Source organism: Salarias fasciatus, chromosome 1 (assembly GCF_902148845.1).
Source record: "Salarias fasciatus chromosome 1, fSalaFa1.1, whole genome shotgun sequence".
NCBI lineage: Eukaryota > Metazoa > Chordata > Actinopteri > Blenniiformes > Blenniidae > Salarias > Salarias fasciatus.
In genome coordinates this window covers 31372484-31385041 of record NC_043745.1, presented here as the reverse complement: position 1 = coordinate 31385041, position 12558 = coordinate 31372484, and the positions used below count along the sequence as shown (strand labels likewise).

General features: G+C 41.8%; 2 protein-coding genes across 2 annotated transcripts; one reads left to right on the top strand and one right to left on the bottom strand.

The window, feature by feature from the left end:
• Positions 1-11: 11 nt before the first annotated feature.
• On the bottom strand, positions 12-7980 carry tubgcp4 (tubulin gamma complex component 4). Its single transcript, XM_030088561.1, has 18 exons — positions 7828-7980; positions 6926-7054; positions 6411-6533; positions 6271-6324; positions 6105-6161; positions 5467-5546; positions 3941-4142; positions 3689-3854; positions 3426-3550; positions 3287-3337; positions 3109-3214; positions 2811-2918; positions 1561-1705; positions 1296-1473; positions 1055-1189; positions 855-971; positions 587-726; positions 12-491 (listed from the first exon to the last, which is right to left on the bottom strand). Exons 1-18 carry the CDS (start codon positions 7903-7905, stop codon positions 485-487), a joined length of 2001 nt encoding a protein of 666 aa, XP_029944421.1. The 5' UTR covers positions 7906-7980; the 3' UTR covers positions 12-484.
• Positions 7981-8077: 97 nt separating this feature from the next.
• LOC115387038 (CDKN2A-interacting protein) lies at positions 8078-12177 on the top strand. Its single transcript, XM_075410433.1, is given in 10 exon segments — positions 8078-8089; positions 8226-8261; positions 8625-8892; positions 8983-9102; positions 10144-10259; positions 10261-10329; positions 10331-10408; positions 10410-10544; positions 10546-10605; positions 10607-12177. Coding segments are annotated over 10 exon segments (1098 nt in total). The 3' UTR covers positions 10811-12177.
• The last annotated feature ends 381 nt before the right edge of the window (positions 12178-12558 follow it).

The following is a 12558-nucleotide window of genomic DNA, read 5'->3' as shown; positions in this document are numbered from 1 at the left end:
AATGGATTTTCAGTTTATTTTTTACACAGAAAATGTCAACAAACTTTAAATATTTACAGTAAGTACAAAGGGACAGTAGAATGTTCCCCCCTCATCTTTGTGGTATTTCAGTTTGCTGTTGAGTTGTGGGGTGTTTTTTGGGAAGATTTACGCTTCATTAAGTACTATTATTAGCAGATATTCAAATATGTTTTTTTGTCAACAAGCTTCATTGGAATAAGATGTGGAACGTCACTTTTTTGAAATCTGTTTGAGCGTGCTTGCTGAAGTGGGGGGCTGGCTCGACTGCAGTAATATTTTAAGCTCCACTTTTCATTCATCTCTGTTCTGAAGTAGTGACATAGTGTTCAGATGGTCAAATTCAATCAGCTAGACAATAATCCAGTAAAGGGGGGGGAACATGCTTAAGTTTAACAAGAAATAGACACAAACTGTATTTTGTCGAGGATGAAGCTTCTGGAAGTCGTCATTCGTCATGATCTTCTTAAACACTGAAAACAGAGACAGTTTTACTTAGAAGCTATTTCCAGGTCTTTCTGCAGCTGTTTCGTCAGTCAGCTAACTGAGCTTTCACGTTGCGCCTCACCTGCCCAGAGTGCCTCCAGCCTGTGTGTAGTATTTGTTGTAGTCGAGTCGCAGCAGCAGCTGAGCCAGGTCGGAGTTTATCTGGTGGTTTCTCACGCTGGAGAGGATTTTGAACAAGAGGGACGACTGACGTCTGAAGCCCTGAAACGTCACAGAGGAAGAGATTCCTTTAACACATGCAGTGGCTTTTAACCATTCAAAGAAAAAAAATGGTATGACATAAAACTGATCTTTCTCCTAAATGTTAATACATGTCTACCAGCCTCTACCTTGACGAGGATGTCCAGCTGGGCGGTTCCTCTCTCGTCCAGCGACGCCACGCTCTGACTGACCAGGGAGCAGAAGTTCTGGCACAGCTCCAGGATCTCGTTCAGACAGTGAAACACCTGAGGACAGATCGCCGTCACCAACAAGCTGCGTGTTTTCAGGGGGCGCGCTTCGGGATTGAGGGTGGTTCAGTGGTTCGTACCGGCTTCAGGAGGATGAAGGACTGAGCCAGCAGGTTGCTGAGGAAATGGTCGTGGGCCAGTCGGATGCTTTCAAAGTCTCTGGTGGAGTTGATCTGCTGAAGCAGCTGCGAGAACTGAGACTCCAGCACGTCCACCTGAAGGGACGAGCAATTACTAGTCACAAATGTTTCAAAGATTTATTCTTCTAAACTCTGAGGCTGAAAAACAAAGCGTGTCCACTCTGAACGCTGTGCTCTGTACCTGTAAGTAATACTGCAGATTGTCGATCAAAAACGCCATGTGGTTGCGGAGTCTCCACTTCACAGCGTCCGTCTGGCTGGACCTGAGGTGTTTCCTCTGCATCTGCAGGGCCCAGCAGTGCTGCAGCTGCGACTGAACGCACCGAACGCTCAGCAGGTACCTGAACACCACGTTGTACCTGCGTGAACGGAGAAAGAATGACCGGGTGAACCTCGACAAACTCACGGATGGACGCCGACTGCCAGGGGAATGGGCGTGCACTCACTTCTCCAGCACAGCAGGGGTGAAGAGGATGTGCAGCGGCCACTGGACCTTGTAGGTGAGGCCGAGCGCCGCCCATCCTGTGGGAGGAAGCTCACGAGGCGACGTGTCCTGTGGGGGGGTGGAGCCGTCTCTCTGGCCTAACGCCTCTGGGGGGGGGGGGCGACAAAACAACAAGTTGTACTTTGTTCCTGTCTAACTTGCTAACACAGTTTCAGAAATCGTTTCATTCGCTCATATTTAAGTATTTAGTAATCTGGTTTTAATAGAATCAGCTGCTTGAATTCCATGTTTTACTCCACGATGAATTAATACTCTCTTCTCTCACAGTCTTGATGTTTCCCTTTGAATTTTTTTCATCTTAAGTTTTGAAGTTTTATTTAAAATTACGGTATTGTTATTTTCTTCCCTTTGTCCTTAAAATTGTTTTCATATTCTGTTACGCAGTTTGAGTATGAGATGTGCTACATAATTCAAGATTATCATGATCATCATCATCATCATCATCAATAGTACTGCACTGGAACACATTAGTTTCTATCAATTTTTAACAAAGAATATTTTTTTAATGAATTTGTAATGGGAATATATATGCAGATTGCAGGTTTTCAGGAAAAACTACTTAATCAACTCATTCAGCAGCAACATTTACCATTGCAAAGCAATCACTTCAGACTCCATAAACCATTTGGACTTTATGCTTTTGAGCCTGGCAACTTGCTTCAATGATAAATTACATCCACTGTAATTACTCTTCTTCGGCGCATCACTTCTTCTCACATGCATACAGTATATCTATGTAAGTTTTTGCATCTCATCGCTCACGCTCTCTCTCTCTTCCCCTTTTTAATGATCTTTTAAGTGAGCTGCTATCTCTGGTGTGATTAAAAACAAACAAGCACATTAGTCTTGAATTTGATAGTATTATTGTCATTAAAATCTCCAAAACTGCTGTTAATTATTATTCTCTGTATATCAATGTATATATTTTCGTGGTATAAGAGAAGTTTGTTGTGACTTCCCTCAAATTTCTTTACAAAGTTAAAAGTATCTGCAGCCCAGTAAAAAAAAAAAAACACCAACACTTCCCTACTTGGTTCATAGTTCTATTCCAACTCTAAACCACTAGATGGCGCTCTAATCTAAGTTCATAAAACAGCTGTGGAAACTTCTATGCAAAAGAGCAGCCATCAAACTAAGTGTGGAGGCACTGCTTGTTTTTCCTCCTCGCTCAGTGTGAATGTTTGAGCACACCTTTGCTGTCTTTGCCCTGGTAGTCCACGGTGAGGTGCAGCAGCGGCAGCAGGTTGTCGTCGTCCAGTAAAACCTTGTGAGCAGCTTGCTGAAAGGCCACGTTTACGTCTGTGGAAAACAAATCATCACATGGGGTCAAACACATGGCTCTTTAAAGACAGAAGTCACTGCAACACTTTCTTTTAAACAGCTTCAAACAAGGAAACTATTAGAGAATTGACTGTTTGGAAGCTAAATGCAGCGCAGTGCGTATTAGTCCATCCTCAGTCTGTAAACATTTTTAAATTTCAGTATTTACCATGCTCAGTGACAGCAGTTGGCGGAGTCTTCAGCATGTGATGCGCGAGGTCAATAAAGACTTGGTAGAGCTCTCCACGGCCCAACAAGTAGAAGTCCTTAATGATCTGCACACAAACCTAAACAGTCAACAAATGTCCACTTCACACTGAAATCTGGTTCACAGACCGAGCACAAACCTTCAGCTGTTCCAGCAGATCCGACTCTTCCACCATCAGCGTCCACAGATGCTGTAAGTTTGGAAAAAGTGAGGATTTTATTTGGCAGACTGACTTCGTGGCCGTGTTTTGTTAAAAAAGGGGAAAGCATCGAGCTCACCTCTGCTACTGTGGTCCTCAACCGATCAATCAAGTTCTCAAAATCCACCAGACTGAAAAGAGGCTGCTGTTTGAGTCTGTGCAGCTCAGCAGCAAACAAATCCTCCTGATGCTTCAGTATGGAGCCTAAAAAAGACCAATCACAACTATGTCAGTGATCTTCACAACAAAATAACCATTTTTACTCAATTTATCAAGAGCCACCGGAGACAGGCAGCAGAGCCGCACACGGCAGAGCTCTGACCTCTATCAGCAGTACATTACCAGCTGTGGAGGGATTGTAGTTGTGGTTCTCAAACATCTGAACAGATTCCCCAACAAAGAGGATCTTCTCAGCCACTCGTATGGGGATGTAGGAGGGCAGCATCTCTGTTCGCAGGGAGAACTGCTGCAGAGAGGGAGCCAGCATGTTCTCCTCCTCGATGAGCCTCTGCGCAACACAACGACCAACATGCACCAGATTGAGACTCGTCTCCTGCCCGGCGTTGACCGTGATCCTGCCCGTCTGACTCTCACCAGATCCTGTAACTCTCGAAGCTGTTTTCCACTCAGACCTCCCAGCCCCAGATCCTCCTCCTCCTCCTCCTGGTTGGCAGCAGCTCCTCCTGCACTGGGACCCTGTTTCACAAAGAACTCCTCGCTTTGGTCCAGCAGCAATCCGTGCAGCATCCAGGCTGCGAGCTGCTTGTACATCACACCGTGACACGCTGCCAAAATCCTGAAGAAATTATTAGGATATAAAAGGGAGACAAAAAAAAAATCAGTTTTTCTGACGGGTTGAACCAGCACATTGCGGCATTTCTAGAAAACGCACAGAGTTATAGGACATTTATTGAAGGGACTATTGAAGAAAGTAACATTCTATAAAGAAGTTACAGCACAGCTTTACAATTCTACTACAATTCTACTACGAAAGAGTCGACTCTTGATGGGTTGCATTTAATGCCACTACAGTAATGTAAAAAATGACAAGTTAGCAGCATCACAAGAAACACCAGGAAAGACGTTAATTACAAAAAAGATCATAAAGAGGTTTTTTTGTGGTATCCTGATGTGTTGCAGAGCAGCTCACATTAACACTTCACCAGAAGAAGAAAAATAAACGATGGTTATAAAAATGATCCGTGAGCATTGTGCCAGTTACTGGAAATTTGTTTTTTAAGGGAACTATAGCGGTTACTGTCCGTAAAAATCTAACTAGTTACTCATAAAAGTAACTGTTGCATTATTTTGTTAGTTTCCACTGAAAAGCCATGTCTTTATAGTGTGTAGCTGTATTATTGTAGTGCTGTTGTGACATATAAGCTGAGCGATCACTAATTGACTCATTACACTGTTATGTGGAGGAAGATGCTCAGTCATCTGGAAGTAAGTGCTTCAAAAGAAAAAAAAAAACCTAGAGAACAGGAAGCAGCGACAAAACAACTGAGATAAAACTACCATCATGCAAATAGTAAGCCTGCAAGCTCCAGGCTAATCCTGACTTTATTTAAAATCAGACGTTTATGAATGATTCTGTCTGGGCGATTTCATTAGTGGAGGAATAATGAAATGCCCCTCCTTCGGCAAAATGTGAATTTCACTTAATAATAACAAAGAATCTCTTCACCGAAGGCACACCAGCAAAGAATGGTGAAGGTAAAGCTAATGTAGCCTCAGTGAGAAGGACAGAAAGAGAACAGCAGCTCTGCAGCTCCACAGACGTTTCTACAGCAAAAGTAACAAGTAGCTGAAAACCCCAATAGAAATTCAGTAACTGAAAATGAGTTGCTATTTATAGAATATGCATATTTTACAAATTATTGTAAGACGCAGTGTTGTTACAGGAACAGGACATGTTTTAACACATTCTCAGAAGATCGTTAGGATCAGGATGACTTTGAGTCCATGACAACAAAGTACAAGTACAACAAAGTACAAGTATTGTAAATCCCTCATCATAATATCTGACAAACAAGAGCCAGTTGACTTTGCATCTAGACATATGATGCTTTAACTCCAACATGAATTCATCAATTAAAACATAAACAGTGCTGACTTACTTTTCTAAAGCCATGCGTACAGGAGGAAGCCCCCCACAACTGTTCTTGTATACGGTCTCCAGGATCTGGCAGCCGTGGATCTAAAGCGACACAAACACTTTAGTTACTCTGGTTCTGACCACAATCTGCCAGGACTGCCTGATGCACATGAACAGCAACTGTTGGTTCAAAAAGGACAATTTATCTTTCTTTCTTTAAAGGTGTGGCTATTCTGGACAACCAATACTGCAGTTGATATCCAACTGTTTGACTTCCAGCACTTTTAAAGACTGCACTGCGCCGCCTGATTTGACAAGTAATCTAAACTCTTAAAAAATGACCTGAAGATACAACAATTCAATCAATTAATCACTGCAAATTTACATCCCAATAATAAACATGTATGGGACCACATAGTAGTTAATATTTAATCTAATAATCTACTGTAAATACTGGTGAGATTCTTAAATTAAAATCTGATGGACTACTCTGTCATTACAAGAGCTCAAAACAAAATAAATGCAAGATGATACAAGAAGGAGTATGAGTTAAACATGTAATGTTTCATATTGATTTTTCAGTTTTAACATTTCTTTCCATCTGAGAATTATGTGCAGCACTGCACACAAACATGAGCTTGTTTAACAAATAATCCTCACCTTTTGTGATTTTATAGTTTCCACCACCACCATCACAGAGGGAAACAGCAACTGGAACTTCATAAATAATATTAAAAACAGCAAAAGCGTGTTAGACAATGCCATTTTGTAACTGCAATCCTGAATGGATTATTTTCAGTTTATCTTTTTCTTTTCAACTGTTTACCTCATCCAGCTTGTAATTTGCATGTGAAATTGTCAGATGCGGATCTCCAAGGAACTGAAAGACAAACATGAAAGAAAGTCATGAAGCATCCTTTCACCTGCCTCTCAATACATTCTTTCTGGACGTGTCATGTTTTTAACCTCTTGTTCGAGGTCCAGCAGAGCTTGTCTGTAGGGCTGCAGAATGGAGTCCAGCCCCGTGCAGAAAGCACGCAGGTAAATCCCATGAAGTCCCGTCTGGCTGGGCTGGTTCATGTGATGCTCCTGCAGAGCACAGTGTGCATCGTGCTCTCGTCAAACGTATACACAGACTCAGCGTGCAGCTTGTGGGAAAGCCAAAATGAGAGATGCTATCTTTTCATCATGATCAAAAAAGCAAAAAATATGTTTCTGGACAGCTGCACACAGCTGCACACTTTATAAAGAGACAGCTTTTATTTTCATTGGGACAGCTTAATCCAAACATATGGCTGCAAATACCATTTATTAGCTGGCGATTTACGTTTGCATGTTCTTCCTCTTTCTGATTATTTCTTTAATTTGTGCCTCTTAATGGACTTGCTACATGGACATCTACGTGACTTGTCAAATACCAATATTCAAACAAAGATTAGAGCACTGAATTATATTATACTGATGTAAAAATGGGGACTCACTTGTTGATGCACATGGCCAGTGTGTTGTTCTATGAACTCTCTGAAGCGGATATAATCTGCACCAATCTTACAGAGCCGGTTCAGAACGCTGGTTTCACTGGGGTGAAGGAAGGGCATGTCCTGGGACACCTGTTTGTGAAACAAAGCACTTTATGTTTGAAAATATTTGAATACCCCTATGATGCACAAGTAAAACACAAATTTCTCTGTTTGAACCGATTCTGTGGAGTTCAGTCAAGGCTAACTTATCTGATACCAGTCCTTTAATCCCAGGTTTATCTGAATTTTTTCCATGAATGGTTTGACTTATCTACAAGTGTATTAGTGAAGATTAACGCAAGTTTCACAGCTTTTTTCCTGTTATCATCAGCCATGCACTCGAAACCAATGAGGGTTTCATATAAGTCCCATAGACTGTTAAATACTGTGTGCTGCTGGACACCTGAATTTCCACCCTGGGGGCTAATAAAACACTTTTAACTTAAACTTCTCCTGCACAGCTTAGTTTCATCTTCTTGTAATTCTATATTCTTAAAATTAAGGAGAAAAAAAACTGATTTGTGCGTCTGATTGTGTTAAGACTGATGATCTGACTGACTGACAGCTTGGTTAAGCTTCAGCTCATTACAATGTGGACAAATTAAGTAAAAAAGATGACTAAAGACTTAGTACAATATATGTTGCTGTTGCTATCTTAATTCCGAACAGACGAGGTAAAATATTCCAATAATTTCATCATCAAGGAAAATATAGATATTGCTATGTACCGTTTATCATCAACACCAGCATGTTTTCCGTTGGACACTTTAAATCAGACATTTTAAGAGAATTTAACTCAAGTTAAAACAACCACACTAGCTCGTTTGACCGATTCCACAACATTTTTTATGTCACGCTTTTACCTGTAAGCCTGTCCGTTTGTTCCATGTAAAAATCGTTCCAGGATATCCGCTCAGCGCCAGTAAGAGTTCGTGAATCATGTTTATCCACCTTGAAATAGCGAAAACTTAAGAAATATTTCGGGATCAAATTCTCATCCATCAAAACAACCCGCGTCGCGGTCTGAGGACGTAAGCGCGCAAAGCATCAGGGGAAAATACGCTTTCTTATTATATTTCTTACTTTATTTTTCTTACATATTTTTTTCATTCAATGTTGAACATAGTTTTAAATTATTAAAAAAATAAATTCAGACTCTTAGGGTTTCTGTGAGTTGTATTTTTAACAACCTGTAGTTTACGGAGGAAACGGGAAGTGTAGTTTTTCCGCCCTCTGATGTCATCAGCAGTCATGTAGCTAGCTAGCAACACATCGTACGGACGGAGAGCGCTTTTTGGTATGTCGTAGTTACCGCATAAACTCACTGTAAATCACATATTTGGCGCTTACAGTCATCGCTTTTAGGACTGGCATAATTATCTCACGGTTGACGTGTGTGTTGGTGGAGCTAATGCCATCTGCTAGTCTTTTAGCTCAACTAACGACAGTACTAGAGTCAGGTTTGCTAAACATTCACTATTGATCTGAACTAACCCATGAGCCAGGGCATGATAACATTGATAACTAGCAGTTTACACCATTCGCTATTTCAAAAGGACCTCTTTACGCTTGCAAAGCTTAAGCAGACAGTTTTAACTAAGCTACATTATCTAATCGAAATTGTTAGTAGATGTTGTTTTGTTTCCAAACCTTATTTCAGTGTGTTTTTCACAGGGATGCGGGGGAGAGGAGCGGAGAGGACGTAGTTTCAGAGTACCTGGGCCAGAACCAGCATCTGGCCCAGTGGGTGGACACGCTGCGGGGCTACTGTGAAAGCAACAAGCAGTGGATTGCCCGGAGAGAGTTCATCCTGAGAAACATGGAGGCTTTCCCCACCATACAGCCAGGCGTTCCCAGCAGCAGTTTGGACAGGCTGGTGTCTCTGTCCATGGTCTGGGCCAATCACGTGTTTCTGGGTTGCAGGTAACACACGCGCGCAAATATGAATGAATGCAAAGACCTCGAATGAGTGGGGATATATTTCATTTTTTCTTTGTAATGCTTCATTCCTCAGCTATCACAGGCAGTAATGGACAAGATCAAGGACATGGGTGAAGGGATAGTTGTGCAAGATGTTCCGACTCGCAAAACAACGAAGGATTTAGCCATGGCCAAAGGAACACGGGGAGCCTCAGCAGGTTAGTAAGGCAGTGATTCATATTATTGTATTATCACAAGCATGGACTTTTGACCAACACTGTGTCCCAGATTGAAGCATGCAACCATCTGTCAATCATCTACACCCACTTTAACTAAAGTATGACTGTGAGAGGCTGGAAATGGTTCAATTGTGTAATTTCTATTAGATACACTTTAGGGAAGTTTCCTGTCCAGAGGGTTCAGCCTCATATACCTTGATAAAAGTTTTTCTTTAGTGGGACACAGTCTTGCGTCCAAGCATGGCGAACCTTTGATAGTTTGAACCTTGGACAGGTTGATAGGCCATCATACGCCAAACACTGAGACTCAGACAACCACAGAGATTCATCACATCAGACTCACTTCATTATTAGTCAACAATTGAAACACAGTTTCATAGGGCTCTTTGTGTATAAGGAGATACTTTTTGAGGAAAATGAAACAGAGATAAGTGCATCAACAACAAAGTTAAATGTATTCTCATTCAAATGTCCATGTCCTGTCAGTATTATGGTCAACCTATATTTTCTGGACAATTCAATTATATTAATTATTAATATTTTGCATCATGGATACAAAGAACACTAGCTAATGCAGAAAATCTGTATTATATTCAAACAAACTTCAAATAAACCATTTATGAATCCCCTTTTGAAGCTTCACTTCGGCAAAGTGACAAACTCTTCCAAATGCCAATAAACAGGATTCACCAGTTGGGTAGGTAGTTATGAATTAGAAATCAGCGTGTGAAACTTCTGTTGCTGTTTAGCTCTCTCATTGTGATAAAGTGTTATCTCGGAAACAAAGGATCAATATAAAAAAAATCATGACTTCACTCACAAAAATGATGGATGAATTTGAAGATTGTATATTCTTAGAGCTTAGTACTACACTTATTTTAGGTTTCAGTGTGTAATTAAAGACTTTTTTCCCAACACATCCACACTGAAGCTGGAATCTGTTTCTTCATTAACGCCGCTCCTTCTGTGCTCAAAGCTTTCCTGCTTACTGTGTCGTTCTGTAGAAGCTGACGCTGACAGCGGTGCAAAAAGGGCCACAATATGGGCCCAGCGAGCAGGAGAGTCGAACCTCCGGACGGTCGGCCACCCGAACCGCCATCCAGAAATCAGGTCCTCCTCCGCAGGCTCCAGCGGAAGCACCAGCCTTTCTTCAACCGCCTCTACAAGGCCGTGGCGTGGAAGCTGGTGTCGGCCGGGGGCTTCGGTCCCAAACCTGGACCACTTTGAAATCCTCCGCAGCTGCGTTGAGTCGTGTAAACAGACTCTGACTTGCGTGTATGTACCAACTGAAAGACATCACGGGTCTCCCTGCCGGCCGCACACAGAAGGAAGGCCACGTGTGTGAAATCCGCTGCCAGACCGTCTACATGGGTACGGGATATGGCCGAGACGAGTCCGCGGCAAAGGCCATGGCTTCCCTAAGAAGCCCTGAAGGTCTTCCAGGGGCGTAAAGTGACTGTAAAGATCTGCAGGCGGCGGTATTAAATTGAAGGATGTGGAGGATCTGATGCTGTTGGATGATCAGCCTCGGAATCAGGGCTTTCCTCCTGCACTCAGCTACCCGTTTCTAAGGCGAGCAGGTGGAAGACGGCACTTCATAACCGTTTTTTGGAGCCTCAATAGACGACTTTTAAAGAATATAAAGCTACTGAAAGCCTTTGTGACCAGGTCGGGACCAGACTGTTAGCATCGGACCATCAAATCAGAGAGAAACGAATACTACAGCTAATATAATGCTAAACAAAACTTGAGCAAACAGGTCGACATAGTCCTGAATCTGCAAAAAGTCTCTACACTCTTCGTTGCATTTTCCAACACTTTTTCGTTTCAAGAGTTTTAGAAATGTGTCAAAACCGCGTGCCATCATTTCAACATGAAATGTACTCAACTGCTAAGTAAGGGTTTTACCAACATGGGATCACAGATCAGCATTTATCCTGGTGAAAAGTGAAAGTGCTTTGGTTCTTATCTCGCATTAGCAGTAGTGTAAAATATAGTTTTCACCTGTTGCAAGAGATTCTCCCCCTGAGGACCGGAACTGGAAACGGTTACACCTACTGTTTTATTCTATCCACACTCGAGGCGATAACCCAGTTTTTGAGGTTTGATAGTTTGTTTTTGATTCTTCACAGACGATTTCCTCCATTCACCAATAACACTTGATAACGTGTCGGACGCCTGTCAGGGAACCAACTGAATGCAGTCAGAGCTAACATGGTCACCGTCTAAACACAACAAGCTTGCCTTTGTTGTTCATCCCAGCCGAGAACACAAGAATAACAATATAGAGTCACAATTCAGATTCTATTTAGTGATTTAATTTTTGGTTCATAAATATCAAAAATTGGTATTGTTGTAGTTTTACCAATTTGAGCGCCTGAATTTTGGGACTCGTTTCTTTGATTCTTATTTTCTGACCACCTGCACTTTAACTGTTTCAGAGCAGGACTGTTTGCCGTTTAAATCTGCTGCAGTTCAAGTTTTTCTTTTTCTGAAAGACAAAAACAGGAGCTTTTACGTATTTTTAGTTCGTATGAAGCTCGACAATTAAGTTCAGTATTGACTGAAGTCAACCCTGTGCTCGATAAAACTGGTAATGAACAGGCTGTGTGATGAAAGTAAAGCCACAAAGACTCCACTGAACATTTTTTCGAAGAATAATTCAGTGAGACGTTGACAGTTTTTACTTTTTTGTTCTCATATACCCGACCGAGTCCAGAATCCATTTTACTGTTCAAAGAAGAACCAAATGCTTTTGTTTCCCTCCATGTGTCGACTGATCAGAAGAAAACACCGAGACCCACGCCTCGCTCAGAATACTCTGTTGTCATTGTTAAGAAGATGCCTTTGAACACATATTCAGAGTGTACAGTTACAGTGTGTTCAGGGGTAAAGTGCTGCTGTGAAGTGTAATTTGTGTTTCTTTTCTTTCCAATCTGGGTTGAAGTTGAACAGGGTTACATTGAAAATGTGAGTATCTTCGCCGTTCCTTGTTATCGTACGTTTACACCAGTGGTCTTGTTTCTATATATTTTTAAATAAAGAAAATCTAACCAAGAAAGGTGTGTTTGTGTCTTTGTTAATCCTTTATTTTTATTGAACCATTCAGTTCTTAGAAAATTAGGGGAATTTTTTGGCTTTTGGATGAAATTTATGTGAAATGTAGATCATGATCCGTCATGAAAGTAGGGCTAAGGATGGCCTCTCAATGAGCTGCAGCATTGTCGACCATTAAGATGAAGTTAGGCCTGAGTTGTTCATGCGAGGGCGTAATGGCTGGGTTAATTTCTGTGACTCTCCCAGTCCTCTGTTTCTCTGTTGCAACCTGCCGTTGACACTCTGCAACACTCTCAGCTCGGCGTACAATTCCGTCAGAACATCCTGTTTGAAGCCTCGCAACAGAGAAGTACTGTTGACCAAGTTTTAGGTGTGGTC

What these genes read in the sequence shown, in the direction of transcription:
- tubgcp4 (XM_030088561.1), bottom strand. Translation starts at nt 7,905, where the DNA reads ATGATTCACGAACTCTTACTGGCGCTGAGCGGATATCCTGGAACGATT. An exon ending in CTACAATCCCTCCACAGCTG is followed by an intron (nt 3,551 to 3,688) that starts GTAATGTACTGC and finishes GGTCTTTTTTAG; the next exon opens with GCTCCATACTGAAGCATCAG. An exon ending in CCTTCATCCTCCTGAAGCCG is followed by an intron (nt 972 to 1,054) that starts GTACGAACCACT and finishes ATCTGTCCTCAG; the next exon opens with GTGTTTCACTGTCTGAACGA.